Here is a 19540-nt window from a genome sequence, read left to right on the forward strand (position 1 = left end):
CGCCTGGGGGACTCAGTCGGTTAAGTGTCCGACTTCAGCTCGGGTCGTGGTCTCCCCGGTTTGTGAGTTCGAGCCCCGCGTCGGGCTCTGTGCTGCCAGCTAAGAGTCTGTGTTTCCCTCTGTCTCTGCCCCTCCTTTACTTGTGCTCTCTGTCTCTCAAAAATGAATAAATGTTAAAAAATGTTAAAAAAAAAAAAAAAGGTGCATTGGAAACACCGCTTTGATCTGTTTAGCGTCTCTTGTGCCCATCATGGTTCAGGTGGCTCCCCCCTGAGGTTGGGTGATAACTTGTCCTCAGCGAAAAGGCAGGTGATGTAGGATGCCACGTTGTTGTCCTATCATCACCCTTCCCACCTTCTAGGTGAGGCCACGGGGACATTCGGCAGCTGCTAAGGCCTCTTAGTAAGTGGGAGAGCCAAGAATCGAACCCAGGAGGGGTAGCCTCGACCTACACCAGCCGGAATATATTCCACTGGTTTTGTTGGATATGACGAGACTGGTGTCTCACAAAAATAACTAACTGTTCTCGTGTGAGACAGGTGGCTTAGCGCAGAGAGCTTGGGTTCTAGAATTAAATAGTAGCCATTTCAGGGCAACGGGAATGTTTAGCCTGTGCCAAGCACGCGGATCAACCCAGTTGACTCTGGCACCAATCTTGGGGAGGTTCCATCTCCTCAGGTTAGAGACGGGGAGATACAGGTGCCCAGAAGGCCTAAAGACAGTTAAGTGACTTGCCAGGGTCACACCAAGTTGGAAACAGCAGACCTGGGATTCAAAGCAGGGCGCGCTGGGCAGGACTGACCTCCCCCCACCCACCTCAAGACACCCTGCCCCTCCCCCACCCACCCACCCCCCCCATCCCCCCTGCTGCTGCCCAGCCCTGTGGGGTTAATCGCCAGAATGTGCTAGAGTGAGTACCCTGCATGCAGGACCTAGCTGTTCTACAGGGCCGTCTCCTGTCCTTACTGTTCTAGTTCGGATTTCCAACTTGGGTCTGATACTTCAAGAAATTCCAGAATCCTGGTGTCCTTACTGCTTTCCTCTGGGCAGATCATTATGCTACTCAGTTCCCGCAAGTAGTAATGTTTGCTCCGAGCAAATGAAGGCAGGAGACCTGAACATTTGGAGTCGTATCTAAAATTCCCGCTGGTGTGGGTTTACAGAGATTGCCCGCCAGAATGTGCGCGTCAAGGGATTATTTATGTTCCATACAAACATAGAATGGGTTCAGTGACCATCTGAACACTGAAGATGTATGCTTTGGAGACCGGTGTCGAGGGACAAATACGTGAGTGAAGAATAAATGCCTATACATTCCATGTCACGTTCTTTTGTTTCAGGTGGGCCCGTCATGATGTCCCTGGGAGGGCACACAAGGAACTTTGCTTCTCACAAGGGGAATGCCCAAAAGGGACACAGGGGAGGGAGGCGACTATTTTCAGTATGATGTTTTCTACTGTCTCTGTTTTGTACTGTATGGAGGCATTCTCTGTTCAAAAGAAATGATTAAAATCTTCCCCCAAAGAAGGAAAGTATGAAGGCCACATGCCCATGACTTTTTTCGTGTCAGCTCAGAGGCCCAAGTGACACATGTCTTCTCCCTTAGGTGCCAAATTCCCCATTAAGTGGACGGCTCCAGAAGCGATCAACTTTGGATGTTTCACGATTAAGTCTGATGTGTGGTCCTTTGGAATTCTCCTGTATGAAATCGTCACCTACGGGAAAATTCCCTACCCAGGTATCGTTTGCTTACCTATTTTCATTCGAGTAGTACCCATGAAGAAAAAAAAAGCCAAAGGGCAGGAGGCATAAAAAAATAAACCCATCCCAAAAGTTAAGAATAAGCCCTTTGTGCTAGAACTTGACTGTGACTATCTTTAGTGGAAAGTGTTCTGAAATAGGCTTAGACACTTCCCTGCCTTTTTATTGATTGATGTGTATTGAATGTGTATTGATTGAATGTGTATTCCCTTTTTTAAAAAAATTCTTTTTAACATTTTATTTCATTTTTTGATTGAATGTGTATTCCCTTTTAAAAAAATTCTTTTTAACATTTTATTTCATTTTTTGATTGAATGTGTATTCCCTTTTTAAAAAAATTTTTTTAACATTTTATTTCATTTTTTGATTGTGTATTCCCTTTTTTAAAAAAAATTGTTTAACATTTTTTTCATTTTTTGATTGAATGTGTATTCCCTTTAAAAAAAATTTTTTTTAACATTTTATTTCATTTTTTAAGAGACAGAGTGGGAGCAGGGGAGGGGCAGAGAGAGAAGGAGACACAGAATACGAAGCAGGCTCCGAACTCTGAGCTGTCAGCACAGAGCCGGATGCGCATGCGCGCACAAGATCATGATCTGAGCCTGATGCTTAACTGACCGAGCCCCCCAGGCGCCCCTTCCCTTTGTTTTTCTAATTAATTCCACCACTTAATGCCTGGAAGGCGCCTGGCACCCTCATAGGCGTTGCTGTTACCAGGACGTTTGGGACACAGGCGCCCTTCCTCGGGAGTGCACCTGTCAGAGAAGGAAACAGACACAACAGTGAGGATTTACAATGCTTTTGGGCTAGTTTTGAAACAGATTATATTGTATAAAGTACTTTGGAGTCTCTGCCTCTTCAGGAAGGGACCGCCTCTGCTTCTCGGTGAAAGATCTTCCCAGTCTGTAACTTACTGAATGTGAGGCCATCCACTCAGTGTCTCTAGATTCCTAACACCCGAAGCCCTTGGAGCCAGACTGTGCCGGCCCGCCCTTTTTTCCCAGGATCCGTGCCTGAATATGCAGGAAGAAGGATTTCTCCCAAAGCCTCCGCATTTTTGTTAATGTTCGGCTTTTTGCAAAATCGATGATACGATGAAATTACAGTTAAATCTTTAATGTTTCAATCGTCCCCTCATTCAAAAAATATCTGAGGGCGCCGGGCACCTCGAGGTGCCTGGATGCCACAGTCACAGCTCCTGTGCCTCTGAGAGCTGATATCCTAGCAAGAAGGGACTGGTAACAGTCAACTGGGCGACCGACTGTCAGAGGGCGCAGTGGGCTATGGAGTAGCTTAAAGATCAGTGAGTACGGGAGGAGGGTAGCTGGTTGTCTACTGTGATCCTGGTGGCAGCAGGGACTCAGCAATTTGAGGAGGGAGCCACAGGGCTGTCTGGAGGGTCCGGTGACCCACAGGGGAAACAGCCACTGTATGACTTCCTGAGGCCCCGTGGTTTGGGTCTCAGTGAGTGCTTGCCGGATGAATGAACGAGCGAATGACGCGCCATTTAACGTGTAGACAGACACCGTGCTATGGATGAGAAAAACTTGTGGACAGAGTAGCAACGTGGCCTTCGTGCTCCTGGTCGCCCTCAGTGCGGTTTTGGGATGAGCCACAGAGAAGTCAGGGACCAGGGGACCAGGGAGGGGAGAGCCTCAGCTGGTGGGCTGACCGTCCCGTGAAATCCTTCTTGTACCAACGTTTCATATTCCGACTGCCAACCCCGCTTGAAATGCCGAAGTGAATGAAAACACTACTATAAAATGGGGAAGATGTTTTTTAGAATGTATTTATTTTGAGAGAGACAGTGTGAGTGTGGAGGGGCAGAGAGAGAGAGAGAATCCCAAGTGGGCTGCAGGATGCGGGTGCAGAGCCCAACGTGGGGCTCGAACTCAGGAAACCGTGAGGTCGTGACCTGAGCTGAAACCAAGAGTCTTTTGCTTAACCAGCTGAGCCACCTAGGTGCCCAAGGAAAATATTTCTGGATCAGTCCTGATATCTGGCATGACATACCTGTATCTATCATCTGGATCTGTATCTATACGGAGAGACTGTAAATTACGTGTATAATCTGAATCTGATCAGATAAACATTTGACTTCATAAAATGATATGTGATACGTAGGACATGCTCCACAGCGACATACAGACGATGCCTGTGAGGCTCAGAGGAGACTCGGGCCCCAAACTGAATCACTAGCCCCTTGCAGAGCTGCTTCTGAACCCCAGGCCTGAACCCCAAGAATACCTCGTTCTTATTTACTGTGCTCAATGCCCAGGATTTAAAAATATTTAGGGGAGGGGCGCCTGGGTGGCGCAGTCGGTTAAGCGTCCGACTTGAGCCAGGTCACGATCTCGCGGTCCGTGAGTTCGAGCCCCGCGTCGGGCTCTGGGCTGATGGCTCGGAGCCTGGAGCCTGTTTCCAGTTCTGTGTCTCCCTCTCTCTCTGCCCCTCCCCCGTTCATGCTCTGTCTCTCTCTGTCCCAAAAATAAATAAAGGTTGAAAAAAAAAATTTAAAAATATTTAGGGGAAAAAAAAGTCATTAAAAATGTTTAAAAAAAGAAAAAGAAAAGTAAAGCAGTAGAAAAATGGTGGGGGGGGGGTGGGATACAGTAAGACCAACCAGAAAGCACTGATTGCTCTGTCCCCCAGATAGCTTGTCCCCTGTAAGGACAGGGGATGTGAGATACTGTCAGGAACTCTGGATTGGTGAGGTGTTCCAGTCGTGAGGGTTGTAGAAGATGAGAGCTTCCAGGGGCGCCTGGGTGGCGCAGTCGGTTGAGCGTCCGACTTCAGCCAGGTCACGATCTCGCAGTCCGTGAGTTCGAGCCCCGCGTCGGGCTCTGGGCCGACGGCTCAGAGCCTGGAGCCTGTTTCCGATTCTGTGTCTCCCTCTCTCTCTGCCCCTCCCCCGTTCATGCTCTGTCTCTCTCTGTCCCAAAAATAAATTTTAAAAAGTTGAAAAAAAAAATTAAAAAAAAAAAAAAAAAAGAAGAAGATGAGAGCTTCCAGCATTAGGAGATGTGAGCAGAATTGAACAATCCTATTTACTTAAATATCAGAGGACTTGATTCACAGGTAACATGGAAATTGGTGAATATTGCCAACACAGGCCATATCCATCACTGCTATAAAACTTCTTGTGGGAGAGAGACCCCACTGATAATTGAGTTATCTGGGCATATTTTCTCTACCTGGAAGAGTGCTGGAGATGCTTTTTTTTTTTTTTTTTAAGTGGTTTAGAAACCACTTTTTTTAAAGTGGTTTGTAAAATTAATGGGAATAAAAGAAAGGGAGGGAACAAAAAGGAAGTAAGGAAGTCAGATATAAAGTGAACATGTACTTTAAAAGAAATCAAAGACAGGGCACCTGGGCGGCTCAGTCAGTTAAGCGTCCAACTTTGGCTCAGGTCATGATCTCGTGGTTCAAGCCCTGTGTCGGGCTCTGTGCTGACAGCTCGGAGTCTGGAGGCTGATTCAGATTCTGTCTCCCTCACTTTCTGCCCCTCCCCCACTCACACTCTGTCCCTCGAAAATAAACATTAATAAACAAAATAATAATAAATAAAAGACCAGAAGGTGAAATATACCAAAATGTTACTATCCTTGGGCAGTAAAATGATAGGTTATATTAATTTTCTTCTTTTTTTTTTTTTTTTTTTTTTTTAAATTTTTTTTTATTTTTTTAACGTTTTTATTTATTTTTGAGACAGAGAGAGACAGAACATGAACGGGGGAGGGGCAGAGAGAGAGGGAGACACAGAATCGGAAACAGGCTCCAGGCTCTGAGCCATCAGCCCAGAGCCCGACGCGGGGCTCGAACCCACGGACCGCGAGATCGTGACCTGGCCGAAGTCGGACGCTTAACCGACTGCGCCACCCAGGCGCCCCTATTAATTTTCTTCTTGATAAACTTCTGATGTTTCTAATTTTTAAAAAATTATGTCTTTATTAAATATTTCAATTCTTGCTCAAGTAATATATGTTCATCAAAAAACCAGGTGGTATGGAGAGACTTCTAATGAAAAATTGCCTCCCTGGCCTCATGCTCCTCAAAGACATTTACTTTCACGAATTTTAGTCATTGTAATATTTGTTGCTCAGAGGGGCACCTGGGTGGCTCAGTGGGTTGGGCATCCGACCTCGGCTCAGGTCACGATCTCATGGTTTGTGAGTTCGAGCCCCGCGTCAGGCTCTGTGCTGACAGCTCGGAGCCTGGAGCCTGCTTCGGATTCTGTGTCTCCTTCTCTGTCTCTTCCCCTCCCCTGCTTGTCTCTGTCTCTGTCTCTCTCTGTGTCTCAAAAATAAATAAACATAAAAAAATTTTTTTAATATTTGTTGCTCAGAATTCAAAATACTATACTCATACTAGTCTCTCTTAAGTAAAAATGTTCCCCATTTTACTTACCATTAAGGAGGAATATGGTCACATGGTTCTAAATTCAAGACCTACGGGGAAGTATATGGTGGCAGTTCTGTGTGCCTTTCATCCCTAACCTCCAGCCGTACAACCCCCCTTGCCCCCTTGCCCCCATAGGAACCATTGTTATCAATTTCTGCGGAACTGAACAGAGACATTCTAGAAATATTCATGCAGATACAATTAAAGGTGTACCAAAACACATGTTGACTGGGTTCCAAAACTGGTTATCACCCACATAGAACAAACTTCTGGGAATAAGAGAATAAAAGGTACAAATCCATTTTGATCAGTAAAATCAAAATGCTAGTAGTCACATACTAAATATAGGGTAGATGGTAGGAGTGTCATTTCCCATTTCAGTTCTCTGTGTTGAAATAGATACATTGAGGAGGCTCGAACTTCTGGAAAGGTCTTTTTCTTAACACACCTTTTACAAACAGGCTTTTGTACCTGTTAATCCTATTTTGGGCAGATCCCCCAAACCCTTTGTTTTCAATTACTGTGAGTCCATTTCAACACTTTTCTGCTGTGTTTTAAAGTTCTTAGCCCCCCTGGGCTCAGAGCGGTGAGAAATGGTTTTTGTCAAGCATTCTGTTGTTCTCATTGATGCGTTAGCACTGAATGACTAAAGACAGCTTATCACCGTCATGAAAATTTGAGGCTTCAGAGGTGATACTCTGCTTGTACTTCATACTTAGGACTCTTCCCGAATGGGGCTTTTTCTTGAGAGACTCACGACCTAAATAAAATTAAACCACTAAGTAAGTACCGTTATCGAATTTGCTTATGTTGTAAATGCTCGTACAGCAAACCTTTCACCTAGAATGTTAAACAGATTCCTCGGCCGAATCTGCCTTCCTAAGTGGCTTAGCCACAGCAGATGGCTTCCGAGTCCCATCCCGTGTCCCGAATCCCCTTGTTTTTCGATGGAAGAACTCAGGATCTTTCTATCTCCCTGAAATGTCATTGGTCATTATGTTACTCTGAGTACCTGTTTGTCCTTTCTACTTGGAAACTTGCGGCTGTAAATTCTGGGAAATCTTCATAGGTAGCTTCCTCGAAACTCCTCCTCCCCATTTTCTGTTCTCTTGCTGGATCACGTACGGGGAGGTTGAGGCTCATGTCTGTTCGTGGCTTCTGTCATCCTGCCCTTTGGTACTGCTCGAAGGCTTTATCTGCCCACCCTTCCTTTGATGAGGGGTCTTACGGGAACGAAGGTCTGCGGTGGTCCAGGCTCACCAGTCAGCACCCTTCCGGGACAGTGTCTTCAGGTCTGTTCTCTGGGAACATTTAGTTTCTTCAGAAGAGAATCTCCAGGTCCTGCCTGTGGGGGACCAGGAGGTGCACTGGGAGGTGCACTGGGGAGGAGGCCTCAGCGTCTTCTGTGGTTGTTTGTGGTTGTATTTTTTTGTTGTTATTGTCGTGAAATATACACAGAGTAACCACGGTAACCATGGTTGCCACGGCACGTGAAATATACACAGAGTAAGGTTTGCCACGGTAACCATGTTCAAGTGCACAATTCCGTAGCAGTGAGTACGCTCACCTTGTCGTGCGTCCATCGCTACCCTGCGTTTCCACAACTTTTTCATCATCCCGGACCTAAGCTGTAGTAAGTCCCCAGCCCCCTGCCCTCCAGCCCCTGGCAGCCTCCGTTTTACTTTCCGTCTCTGAATTTGGCAAGTCCAGGTACCTCTGATAAATGGAATCATACGGCATTTGCCCTTTTGCATCTGGCTTGTGTCCTCAAGGTTCGTTCCGGTTGTGGTGTATGTCGGGAGGGTCCCGTCTTCCCATCCTCAGCCTTCAGGCTGCACTTTACCCCCACCTCCACGGGGGCTGGCGTTCCTGAGCGTGGGGCTTGTCGCCTTCAGTGTCTCCAGCGCTAACGTGGGCCACCTGCCAGGCAGGCTCTGGGTGCAGTCTGTCTGCGGCCACCAACGTCACCCTTCTGTTGAGTGTGCGGTGACTCCATATGGAAGTTCCCCAGGGCGTGCCGGGAGGACACACCCTGCCTGTTGGTGGTGATCCTCTCGCCCAGCTACTTCTTTTCCACGTGCCTGCTCCTGGCTCAGACCACATCTGCCTCCGGGTGACAAATGCCTCCCGGTTTCACCAAATGCAGAGCTGAAGTCTCTATTTCTTGTTCTCCTTGTGTTTTAGGATACATTAAACGGGGGAGGGGGAGGAGGTGGGGCAAAAGATCCTTCCTTCCCTATCCTAAAAGCAAACTGCAATCATATTCATATATGAATTTTCTAAAGAAAATAGAGGGGATCTTTGTGGTCGGGGTTTTGTTTTGCTTTGCTCTTACAAAGAAAAAGGAAGTTTGAAAATGACAAAGTTTCCTGAAGCATCTTGTCTTTCCTGGCTGTTTCTTTTTTGAATGTTTGTTTATTTTGGTGAGAGAGAGAGAGAGAGACAGTGTGAGTGGGGAGGGGAAGAGCAGAGGGAGACACAGAACCTGAAGCAGGCTCCAGGCTCCGAGCTGCCTGCACGGAGCCCAGCGCGGGGAATCGAACTCACAAACCCGTGAGATCGTGACCCGAGCTGACGTCGGACGATGTCGGACGATTAACTGACGGTGCCACCCAGGCACTTTCCTGGCTGTTTCTTACCAGACACGTCCAGCGTGTGAAGTGGAATCAGGGAATTCATGTGCTGTGAATACTCACCTTGGTCACAGACGGTGCTCAAAAGAAAGAGAAAAAAAATTGCCCTTTTGGAAGCATTAGGGGGTGGGAGGCTGTGGTCCCATAGCAGCTGCTACTCCCTCGCTCACACGCACAGAGGGCCCCTTGTCTCTAAAGACTCATGGTCTCTGGGGCCTGCCGGACTCCCATTCAGAGGGGAGAGAGTTGCTAACTCTCCATTCCTTTTCTGTTCTCGGCTGCACTGCGTTTTTCTCCTCCCTGTGCTCCTTCACCAACTTTCAGTCTCTGCTAATTCCTACCCACTCCGGATTTCACTTCCTGCTCCCCACCCACCTCCCTCTCCTTGAGGGCCTCCTCCCTGCTGGGCTGCGTGCCCTTTGAGGACAAGACTCTGTCTTAATCATCTCTGCATCTCTCAGAGCCTAGTGCTAGCTTTTCCGTCACCAGCCAATGGGTGTTTGCTTTCTTTAACCTCACACAACAGAGCAAGGACCAAGTATCAGGTTTAACCTTGCGGTCTGGTTGAAGTCTCCCTGCCCCCCCCCTCCCTTTCTTCCGTAAGACTCGTCATTCGGTAGCCTCGTTGTGCTTCTTGATTTACGTGTGCATTCAGATTTCTCTCTGGTCCTCTTATCAAGTCAAGTTCCCTCAGGCAGGATGGAGCACACCTGGCCTTTATCTGCATCATGGAGAGTTCTTCAGAGTTTAGGAAAACAGAGGAGAATGAGGAAAGAAAACTCTGCAGTGAGCCAAGCGGGGGCGGGCTAGAAAATCATCTCTTCTGTGGGCACGTTCTGACCGTTTATTCAGCTAGGGTTTCTCCAGGCAGAAAGCAGAAGAGAGGGGACGCCTGGGTGGCCAGTCGGTTAAGTGTCCGACTTTGGCTCAAGTCTTGATCTCATGGTTCGTGGGTTTGAGACCCGCATCAGGCTCTGTGCTGACAGCATGGAGCCTGCTTAGGATTCTGTCTCTCTGCCCCTCCCTGACTTGCGCTTTCTCCCTCTCTCAAAATAAATAAATTAGGGGCGCCTGGGTGGCTCAGTCGGTTAAGCGTCCGACTTTGGCTCAGGTCTTGATCTTGTGGTCCGTGAGTGGCTCTGTGCTGACATCTCAGAGCCTGGAGCCTGCTTCAGATTCCGTGTCTCCTTCTCTCTCTGCCCCTCCCCCACTTATGCTCTGTCTCACTTTGCCTCTCAAAAATAAACAAATGTTTAAAAAATGTTTTTAATAAATAAACTTTAAAAAAAGTGAAAAACATATTCCTAAGAAGTTTGCTGGTCCAGCTGCCGTTTTCTATCATCCTGGGTGTAATCCTCCTACCAGGATCGCAGAGCCTCACCCAATGCCCAAGTAGAAGCAAATACAGAGATTTCAACTGAAATTTATCCAAGTGAGCTTGGCTAGTTACAAGAGCCAGAGCAATGCTGAAGTCACATAATTTATGGAGACTGGAACCCCAAATGAATAGAGTGGTGCACATCGGTCCCTTGGCTTCAAGCAATGAGAATAAGTTGAAGTCTTTCCATTAGAACATTGCTGTTACACAAATATCTGAAGCTAGTGTTTCAAAAGACTTGAGCAAAATTAATTCACCGTGTAAATAAACAACTTTCAGGAGATCCTAACTATTGTAAGGTTGGCTTGGATCTTTCCATTTCAAAGGCAAGGACTTTTCCAAGACTGAAATAATGATGTCTTCTTTCAAGGGTTTAAAATCCATGCAGGGCCTTCAGTCATTGTGTCCTTAGAAAAAGAAAGGTTAGTTAAGGGCAGAGGAGTTCAAAGGTCACCGATCATGCCCCACGGTAAGAAATAAACAGAAAGTCCGCTCCACAAACAAAACAAAAGGTTTCACAAAATCGCACTAACTTTTACTACGTGCGGGGCATTCTGATCTTTTCTATTTTATTCTGTTATAATGTATTTTTAAAAACTGGTAGCTCCCTAAAAAAAAAAAAAAAAAAAAGGTCAATTTGTTGATCTCAAATCAAATGTATGTAGTGACCCACAATTTGAGAAACACTGATCAGAGAATAAATTCACAAGAAGGCTCTGTTTCAAATCTGGTCAAAGACCTTTCACTTCTAGCTATCTCTTAGAACCTTCTCAGTGACCGCCCCTGGTAAAACCTATGGCTAATGGAAAGGAAATTGTTGTAATGAATGGAATGCCTCGTATGCCGGGTATCAGATACTATGTGGAAACATTCTGCATGACTCACCTTTTTCCCTACACGGTAAGGTATCCACACAGTCGGCAAAACATGCAGATGTAGATACCCCATTTCAAACACGGAGGCAAATGTTCTTTTTTCTTCCTTAAAGCTGTTCTCAGGATCAAAGATGGACAGTTGCCCACATGAAAGGCCACCCTTCACACGACGAACACTCCCCTTCCCTCGCTGGACGTTAAGAACATACACATTCTAGAGTCAGTGTGAGCTCTGAAGTCTTTTTAGGGGACAATTTCATGACTGGGACATAATCCACTGGACTGGCTGATTTAAGGATTTTGACTTCCTTTAGTAAACTTATGTTGAAAAGCTGATTTGAAAAAACTACGTTGGTACGAGATAACGTACGCGAGGATGATTTTTTTTGTATGTGTATTACAGGTAGAAGTTGGAAAAAATACCGCAAAAGAAATTGAGATTGAGGGTCAGAATTGGGTTTGGCTAGATCATTTAAGGCCAGTCAAGTCCATTATCCTTTTGTCATTCAAAGAACCTGCTCTGTCTTCTGCTTCTCTCGTTTGCCCCTTTTCACTCTGGCAAACCGAATGCCGTCTTGATCCCCTTCGTAGTAAAAGTTACGCGTTATTTAGTTGCTTACCGAACCCTCCTTAGCCTCCCTATCCATTTGCAAGGGCTGCTGTAACGAAGTACCACAGCCTAAATAGCTCAAACCACAGAAAGGAATTTTCTCACGGTTTTGGAGGCCGGAAGTCTGCGACAAGATGCTGCCAGGCTGGGCTTTTCCTGAGGCTCCTCGTTGGCCTGGAGAGGGCCATGTTCTCACTGTGTCTTCGAGTGGCATTTCCTCGGTGCCCACACGTCCCTGGTGTCTCTGGGTCCTAATCTCCTCTTACAAGGAACATCAGTCAGATTGGGTGAGAGCAGACCCTCAAGGCTTCGTTTTAACTTGATTACCTCTCTCAAAGCCGCATCTCTGCCCCGTGGTCACGTTCTGAGATGGAGGGCTAGGACTTTAACGTGTGAATTTATTTGGGGGCCGGGGTGGGGGACACAGTTCGTTCAGTCCATGACAGCGTCTACAGCTCGCTTCAAGAGTGGATGTGGGATGCCGGGAGCGGAAAGACCACTCCAGTGCTCGACCCTCGGTCAGGTTGCTAAATGGTACATTTCTTTTGCTTTAGGGCGAACTAATGCCGACGTGATGACCGCCCTGTCGCAGGGCTACCGGATGCCCCGCATGGAGAACTGCCCCGACGAGCTCTATGACATCATGAAAATGTGCTGGAAGGAAAAGGCAGAAGAGAGGCCGACGTTTGATTACTTACAGAGTGTCCTGGATGATTTCTACACGGCCACGGAAGGGCAGTATCAGCAGCAGCCTTGACACCCAGGGAGGCTCGTGGCCATCGGCTGGGACGGCTGCCTCATTCGAGAGGAAAACATGACCGTCGCTGGTTGTGCTAGTCTTTCATATGCTAGGATCATCTACCGGCCCTGCTTCCTGAAAGCGAGGCCAAGTTACTCAGGAAGAACACTCTCGACACGGGCAAGTATTCTCTTTCTCATCGGCTGATGCCCACCGGCAGCCGCGCGGACCGCACCCAGCCGGCAACCTTGCTTCGCTAGACCGACGTCTGCCTTCGGAGAAGAAGCCACCTGTTCCGTCCAACAGGCACCCACCTCGGCCTCTTGTTTACAACTCGATGTGGGACTCATGGGCGCAGAGGCCCTCGCAGTGAATCTCAAACAGTAGCAGAGTGAAACTCATTCCTAAAAAGCGAAGTAACCAGACGCAGATCACGACCCTCGTTTGCATTTTCTCTCTGCCTTGGCTTATCTGTTAAAAAGAAAAAAAAGAAAAAAAAATTACTAATCCAATCTGTTACGTTTTGCAGCTGAAGTCAGAAGGTTAAAATGGTCTCTCCCAGATTGCAGTGATTTCCCCTGCCCCTAAAGTCTGAGGCTGTTAAAGATTTTCCTTCCACGGAGACGGCTGGGAACTCCCAGACACGAAGCGTGCTCTCCTGTTCTGTTTCCTATAGGAGTGTGTGTGGTTTGTGAGTGTGCACAGATGTCGTGTGTCGCCACACAGACCCCACCGACGGCCAGGGCTGGCCCAGACCTCCCAGGAAAGAGAGAAGAACCAAAGGAACTGCTGTACCCTCAGAAGGAATATTTTTAACGGCCCAGCTTTTCAATTCCCCAGTTTCCTATCTGAGAGACTTTTTTGACCACGTACTTTGGGTCAAACAATAAGATTCTAATCTCTGCAGAGCCTTATAAAAGGCCTTCTAAGACATAAGAATTCTCTTTATTGCTTCCAATGATTTGAACGTTATTTTAACGATGGAATGTTAATTTTCGTTGTACTCGAGAAAGTAAAAACGCCATATTTGGGTCTATTTTTGTGATTCAGCCATCTTTTCTAAATTGTGTAAGGTGTGGGTGGGACTATTTATACGAGGATACGAAAGGAACGGAAGTGACTGAAAGGCTCAAATGAGCTCCTGCAGCAAGGGAGACGAGAGGTCTTGTTTACTAAGTTGTTCTACTGTGAGCTTCGAATAGAAAATGCTACATCACATCGTGTTTCACTTATGCTGTTGTGTATATACCTAATATTGCTGTTTTTTTGATTTTATTTGAATACACCTGGCCCAGTAACATCTCAAGCTTTTTCCTTGTGTCCAACATTTCCAACTATCGTCAACGTAGAAATGAGTGCCGGTTGGGGGAAAATGAGAGGCGATTCCATACAGTTACATCGTTTAAAAAACTTGGAACAAGTTCTACCTCCATTCCTTTGAGCGTTTCCAGATTGGAGAACTGGGACGTGACAGTCTGGCTATCCCTTTATGGGGGCCAAATAGGATTTGTTTTCAAATAGGCTTAGCAGGCACCATTAGAATTTCATTTTGTGTGTGTCGCCTAGGTGTTGGGTACCTAGGGGAAGGGATAAAATATTCTACTTTCCTGTGCAATCTTTTTTAAACGTCCTTTTTAAAATATTCTAAAGTTCTTGATTCACAAATGCCATATTCACAGAGGGAGAATATTATCACCATAGAACGTCTGCACAGCTGATCACTTGATTCACCCACCTGTTCACATTTCATTTCAGAAATCACACGTATGACCCAGCATGTTCTATGGAGAGAAAGTGTAAAGAATCCCTAAAGCAGAAAGAAACGTCTAGAAAATTAGTAAGTTTATCTTCGCCCTGTTTTTCTTTTCTCAATTCTGCTTCCTTTCGCCATTTTACGGTCCACTTTTCCCTCCCAATCAAGCATGTGATCTTTTCCTCCATCACCTGGGGCCTCGTCACTCAGTTGCAGGATGTGCTCCTGTCACATCATACCCCATGGACAGCATGGGTCTCTCCCCTTGTCTGTAGGATTCCAGCTGCCTCGTGACCGGCAGGCAAAATGAGGGCCTGGGCAGTGTTTGTATCATCTTGGGGGGGCGGGGACGCGGACCAGAATGCCTTACATCATCACATCCCAGCTCATTACTGGGGACTTGAAAAGGAGCATGGCCTCAGGTCCCGCCATTGTTGTTCCACAGGAGGGCTGTAAGTCACTGTACTTGAGAGGCTTCCCCGGTAGATATCTGGTTTACCCAGGCTTGAGAGTCCCTCCCTTGCTTTGGTCCATATGGCAAAGTTAATTGCTCAAAGGAAGGCCAGCCTGCACTTTCCTCAGATGCCCCCAGGGAGGACAGAGGAATACAGGAGGAAGGAAGAGGGAAAATGTGCCTTTTTCCTCTTTTATGGCCATGAAGCTCACTGAATCCAGAGTAAAACTCATAGGCTTGACCCTGGTGTCCTCAGTAGAAGGGACACTCTATAGCCCCTCCAAGATGCCTCCCGGGATTCTGTCGGAACCGCCCTGGAAAAGCATACTGCCCAGGCCTCCTAGGGAAGATAATATACTGCGGAAGCCTTGATTCCTGTCCCAAGAGTGTGTAAAAGAGGCCAACAAAAGGAAGCACCATATTTATTTACTCAGGCAGTGGGATAGCTCAAGGGCACTGAAATGTAAATACAAACACATTTCCAATTTAGCCTCTGGTGATGGCTTTCCTTGTATCTTTTCCTTTGCTCAAATACAAACTACATTGGGGCAGTAGCTGCTGAAAGGCGCTCAGTACTGAAACACCAGCATCGGGGTACGCTTGATTGAATTAAAACAATTGTTCATCCCATAGCTGAGCTCCCTGGCCTCTATGAACGTTATTGCCACCTCCACAGCCCGTTAGTTCCTTGTATTCTCAGATGAGATCTCACCACCCATCTTTCCTCCCAGGATCTTTGTTTTCTTAGCAGATTAAATGACCATGAGCCTTGCCGTTCTTCCTGATGGAAACGGCGGTTATAAACCTACAGAGATAACTATACACCCGCCAGTGGCTCGGCGCTCTCTTTTGTACTTGGGCACGTTGCAAAAATTACCTGTAACTCACGCCGCAACCCTTGAAGGTATGGCCCGTGCTATCGCTATTTAACGGCTGAAAACGCAGGTGCATTGAAGGCCACCGGAGGAATAGACTGGCTTCACATCATGTTGTTTCCTTGTGAGATAAGTGAAAGGCTTTTACAGCAGGACTCATTTGAGCATTCCAGGCGCACAAAGGAATCACTTACAAATTGCTTCATTGGAGTCTGCGCAGGTATGAGGGAAAATTTCTGAGTAATTTTAACTTGAGAAGAGAGGTCAGACAAGAGCTCAACTCACTACTCACACCTTTTTAAAAAGACAGTTGAGGGGTGCCTGGGTGGCTCAGTCGATTAAGCATCTGACTTCAGCTCAGGCCATGATCTCATGGTTCATGAGTTCGAGACCCGTGTCAGGCACTGTGCTGACAGCTCGGAGCCCGGATCCTGCTTTGAATTCTGTGTCTCCCTCTCTGCTCCTCCCCCACTCATGCTCTGTTTCTCTCTCTCTCAAAAAGAAGTACACATTAAAAAAAAAAAAAAGATGATTAAAAAAAACAAAGACGTTCTTTCCTAACGTGCAATTCAGACCATGTGGAAGCACTACATTCAATTCTGAACGCTCGATGGTGAATTGTCAAATCTGAACGGCTCTGGAAAAGTCATTTGGATGTGGTCTATGGGGTACGTGAGAAAGAATTGGGAGCATGTCAAGCGTGGAAGTCTTTGGGCAGTCGGGGAGAGCCACACCACAGACGTTTTGACGTAAAGGAGATAAATGGAATCATCTAAAAAACGTTTGCTCTGTCAGAGAATTCATTTTGAATCTTACTTTGTAAGACGTTTTAAAAGTGGCTCAGCACACTCCTAATCTCTTTTTTGTCCTTGCACTTCGCTTTAAATAGGGTGCTCGGTGGGCTAACAGTAGTCATTCAATGCGGTGCTTTACCGGACACTTCCCTGAGGACAGGAAATGTAGCAGACGCCTTAGGGACATGGACGGTGAGTCTCAAATTCCTTGCTTTAGGGAGACAAGTACAGGGATGCTACAGGTAATGCCAGAAACCTATCATACGGGAAAAAAGAGGTGGAAAATGTGAAGAAGATCATTCCCAGGGGAGATGGCGAAGCTGGTTACAGGAACAGGCGTGGAGATGAAGACAAAAGTCTTCGTAAAGAAGTGGCATCCGGGACTGGCTTTGCAGGGAGACAGGGGCGCTGGCAGGCGGACAGGAGACTCTGCAGAGAGAAGCTTCCGAGAAAGGACGCAGCAGGCAAGAGGCAGGGGCAGAGTAGCGTGGGAAACACCAAAGGGCAGAGCCCCCCAGCCCGGTAGAAGGAGGGCCCTGCTACTCAAACTCGAGATCGCGTCAAAATCACCCGGAATTTTTTTAAAACTGGGGCGCCTGGGTGGCTCCATCGGGGAAGCATCTGACTCCCGGCTTCATCTCAGGTCACGATCTCGTGGCTTTGTGGGTTCAAGTCCTGCGTCGGGCTGTGCGCTGGCAGCGTGGAGCCTGCTCGGGATTCTCTGTCTCCCTCTCCCTCTCTCTCTCTCTCTCTCTCTCTCTCTTCCCCTCCTCCACTTCACCACTGTCTCTGTCTCTCTCAAAAATAAATTTAGGGCGCCTGGGTGGCTCAGTTGGTTAAGCGTCGGACTTTGGCTCAGGGCGTGATCTCGCGGTCCGTGAGTTCGAGCCCCGCGTCAGGCTCTGTGCTGACAGCTCAGAGCCTGGAGCCTGTTTCAGATTCTGTCTCTCTCTCTCTCTCTCTCTCTCTCTCTGCCCCCCTCCCCCCGCTTGTGCCCTGTCTCTCACTCTTAAAAATAAACATTAAAAATAATTTTAAAAAAATAATAAATGAATAAATTTAAACAAACAAAAAAAAAGAATCATTATAACAGATCACTGCCCCCGACCCTGAGTTTCTAGTTCTGGGGTGGGGGCCTGGGGAGGGACCCAAGAACAGCAGGCGATATTCCTGAGTCTGGACCACCCTTTGAGATCCACTGGACGTACAGGTGCTCAGCACCTGGGGAACCCAGTCAACTAGGATGAGCCACCTCGTGGAGAAAATACGGGCTCCTGGGTGAGGAGAAGGAACTTTCTTAGAGCACGCGGGTGGTGGCCTACACATTCGAGGGGGCCTCAGGTGAGGCGGTTCAGCATAGAGGTGGTGGCCCTTGGACAGAGGAGTCACGTTGCCTGGCTTTCTACCCCAGCTCTACTTACCGTGCTCAGCTACAAAATAGGGGTAAGAATGGTCCTCCCCTCCCTGGGTTGTTATGAGAAATAAATCATGTAATAGTTCATTAGGAACCAGGCACACAGTTGAGCCAATGCGTTTGTGAAATGAAAGCGTGAAATCAAGGGGTGCCTGGGTGGCTCGGTCGGTTGGGTGTCTGACTTCGGCTCAGGTCCTGATCTCGGGGTTCGTGGGTTCGAGCCCCGCGTCGGGCTCTGTGCTGCCAGCTCGGAGCCTGGAGCCTGCTTCGGAGTCTGTGTCTCCCTCTCTCTCTGACCCTCCCCCGCTCATGCTGTCTCTCTGTCAAAAATAAATAAAACATTAAAAAAATTATTAAAAATTAAAAATAAATATTTAAAAAATTAAAACACAATGTCAGAAAATCACATGATGAAATCCAACCAGTGAGCAGTGTGAGGGACGGATGGACAGGAAAACCGATGAGGAGGCTGTTACGGCAGCCCCAGCGGGGGGGAAAATAAGCGCCCAAACTGTGACTGGCATGCTTTGGGAGACACTGTGGATGCAGACCATCTCAGGGCCTTGCCTGACACCCTGAGACTGGCTTTCTCCAGATGTGGAATGGGGTGCAGAGATCTGTTTGTGTGGCTTTTTTTTTTTTTAACAACCTCCCCCATCGGTGAGATCTGATTTCAGTATTCAAATTATAACCCTGATAAATGCAACTAGGGAATTGGATTTTGGCGTTGGGAACTGTTAGGGTGGAATTGTGTTCTCGGGGCGCCTGGGTGGCTCAGTCGGTTAAGCGGCCCACTTCGGCTCAGGTCATGATCTGCGGTCCGTGAGTTCGAGCCCCACGTCGGGCTGTGTGCTGACAGCTCAGAGCCTGGAGCCTGTTTCGGATTCTGTGTCTCCCTCTCTCTGACCCTCCCCCGTTCATGCTCTGTCTCGGTCTCAAAAATAAACAAACATTAAAAAATTAAAAAAAAAAAAAAAAGGAATTGTGTTCTCCCAAAATGGTATGCTGAAATGCTAACCTCGGGGACCTCAGCATGTGACCTTATTTGGAAATGGGGTTGTTACAGATATAATTGGTTAAGCCAAGAGGGACTGCACCAGCAGGTCCCTAACCCTATATAACGGGCTCCCTTATAGAAAGAACATCCTGGGAAGAGAGAGAACGCGCATAGACCGAAGACTATGTCAGGAGCCCCAGGGAGAAAAAGACTGTGGGCAAGCCCTGGAGAGGCCTGGAGCAGATCCTTCCCTCAAGCTCTCGGAACAACAACAACAAACCCGCCAACAACTTGATCTCCGACTTCCGGGCCTCCAGACCTGCGCGCGATTAAATTTCTGCTGTCAAAACCACCCCGGTTGTGGCGCTTTGTTACCTCGGCCCTGGCCCATTAACGCAGCAGCCTAGGGAAATTACAGGAGTGGCCAATAAAAGAGAAACTCGTGGAAAGCAGGGCTGGGGGGGAGAGGAGAGCGAGGCCGGCCAAGACAAAGTGTGTGCTGAGGCAGGAAGTAGGGAGAGCTAACGTGGGGTGCCATCCAGGCTCCGGAGGCCTCAGCAGTATGTTTCCACGTGTGGGTTTTGAACTCAGCGTACTCAAGTGGAGCGAGGCCAACAGAGGAGGAGACAACAGCCATTGAAAACAAAGTTTGTTACAGTTCCCCCGAGAAGAGAGAGCTCCAGGCCACGCCAGGAAGTGCTGGGGGTAGGGTGGGGCGGGAGGGGAAAACAAGGGCCACGGCTTTCTGGTGGTTTCTGCAGGCAAGGCGGATAATGTCAGGATGACGTCAGCCGGCTCTGGGGCCTGGGGCGAGCTAGCTGGCAGTTACCTGGGCCTGGGGGATAGCGGTCCCAGT

At 47.6% G+C, this 19540-nt stretch overlaps 1 protein-coding gene across 2 annotated transcripts in view; it reads left to right on the forward strand.

Moving 5' to 3' along the window:
- LYN (LYN proto-oncogene, Src family tyrosine kinase) overlaps window positions 1–13697 on the forward strand; it is a 127112-nt gene extending 113415 nt beyond the window's left edge. For both annotated transcript variants that reach the window (XM_047073943.1, XM_047073944.1), the window contains exons 12-13: window positions 1607–1738; window positions 12213–13697. In XM_047073943.1, the coding sequence (XP_046929899.1) occupies window positions 1607–1738; window positions 12213–12415 (335 nt within the window). In that variant the 3' untranslated portion in view covers window positions 12416–13697. The remainder of the gene's footprint in view (window positions 1–1606; window positions 1739–12212) is intronic.
- Window positions 13698–19540: the final 5843 nt, after the last annotated feature.

The sequence above is a fragment of the Lynx rufus genome, unplaced genomic scaffold, assembly GCF_022079265.1.
Source record: "Lynx rufus isolate CCGP_SWC_20201006 ecotype Redwood Valley unplaced genomic scaffold, mLynRuf1.p SCAF_12, whole genome shotgun sequence".
NCBI classification, from domain to species: domain Eukaryota; kingdom Metazoa; phylum Chordata; class Mammalia; order Carnivora; family Felidae; genus Lynx; species Lynx rufus.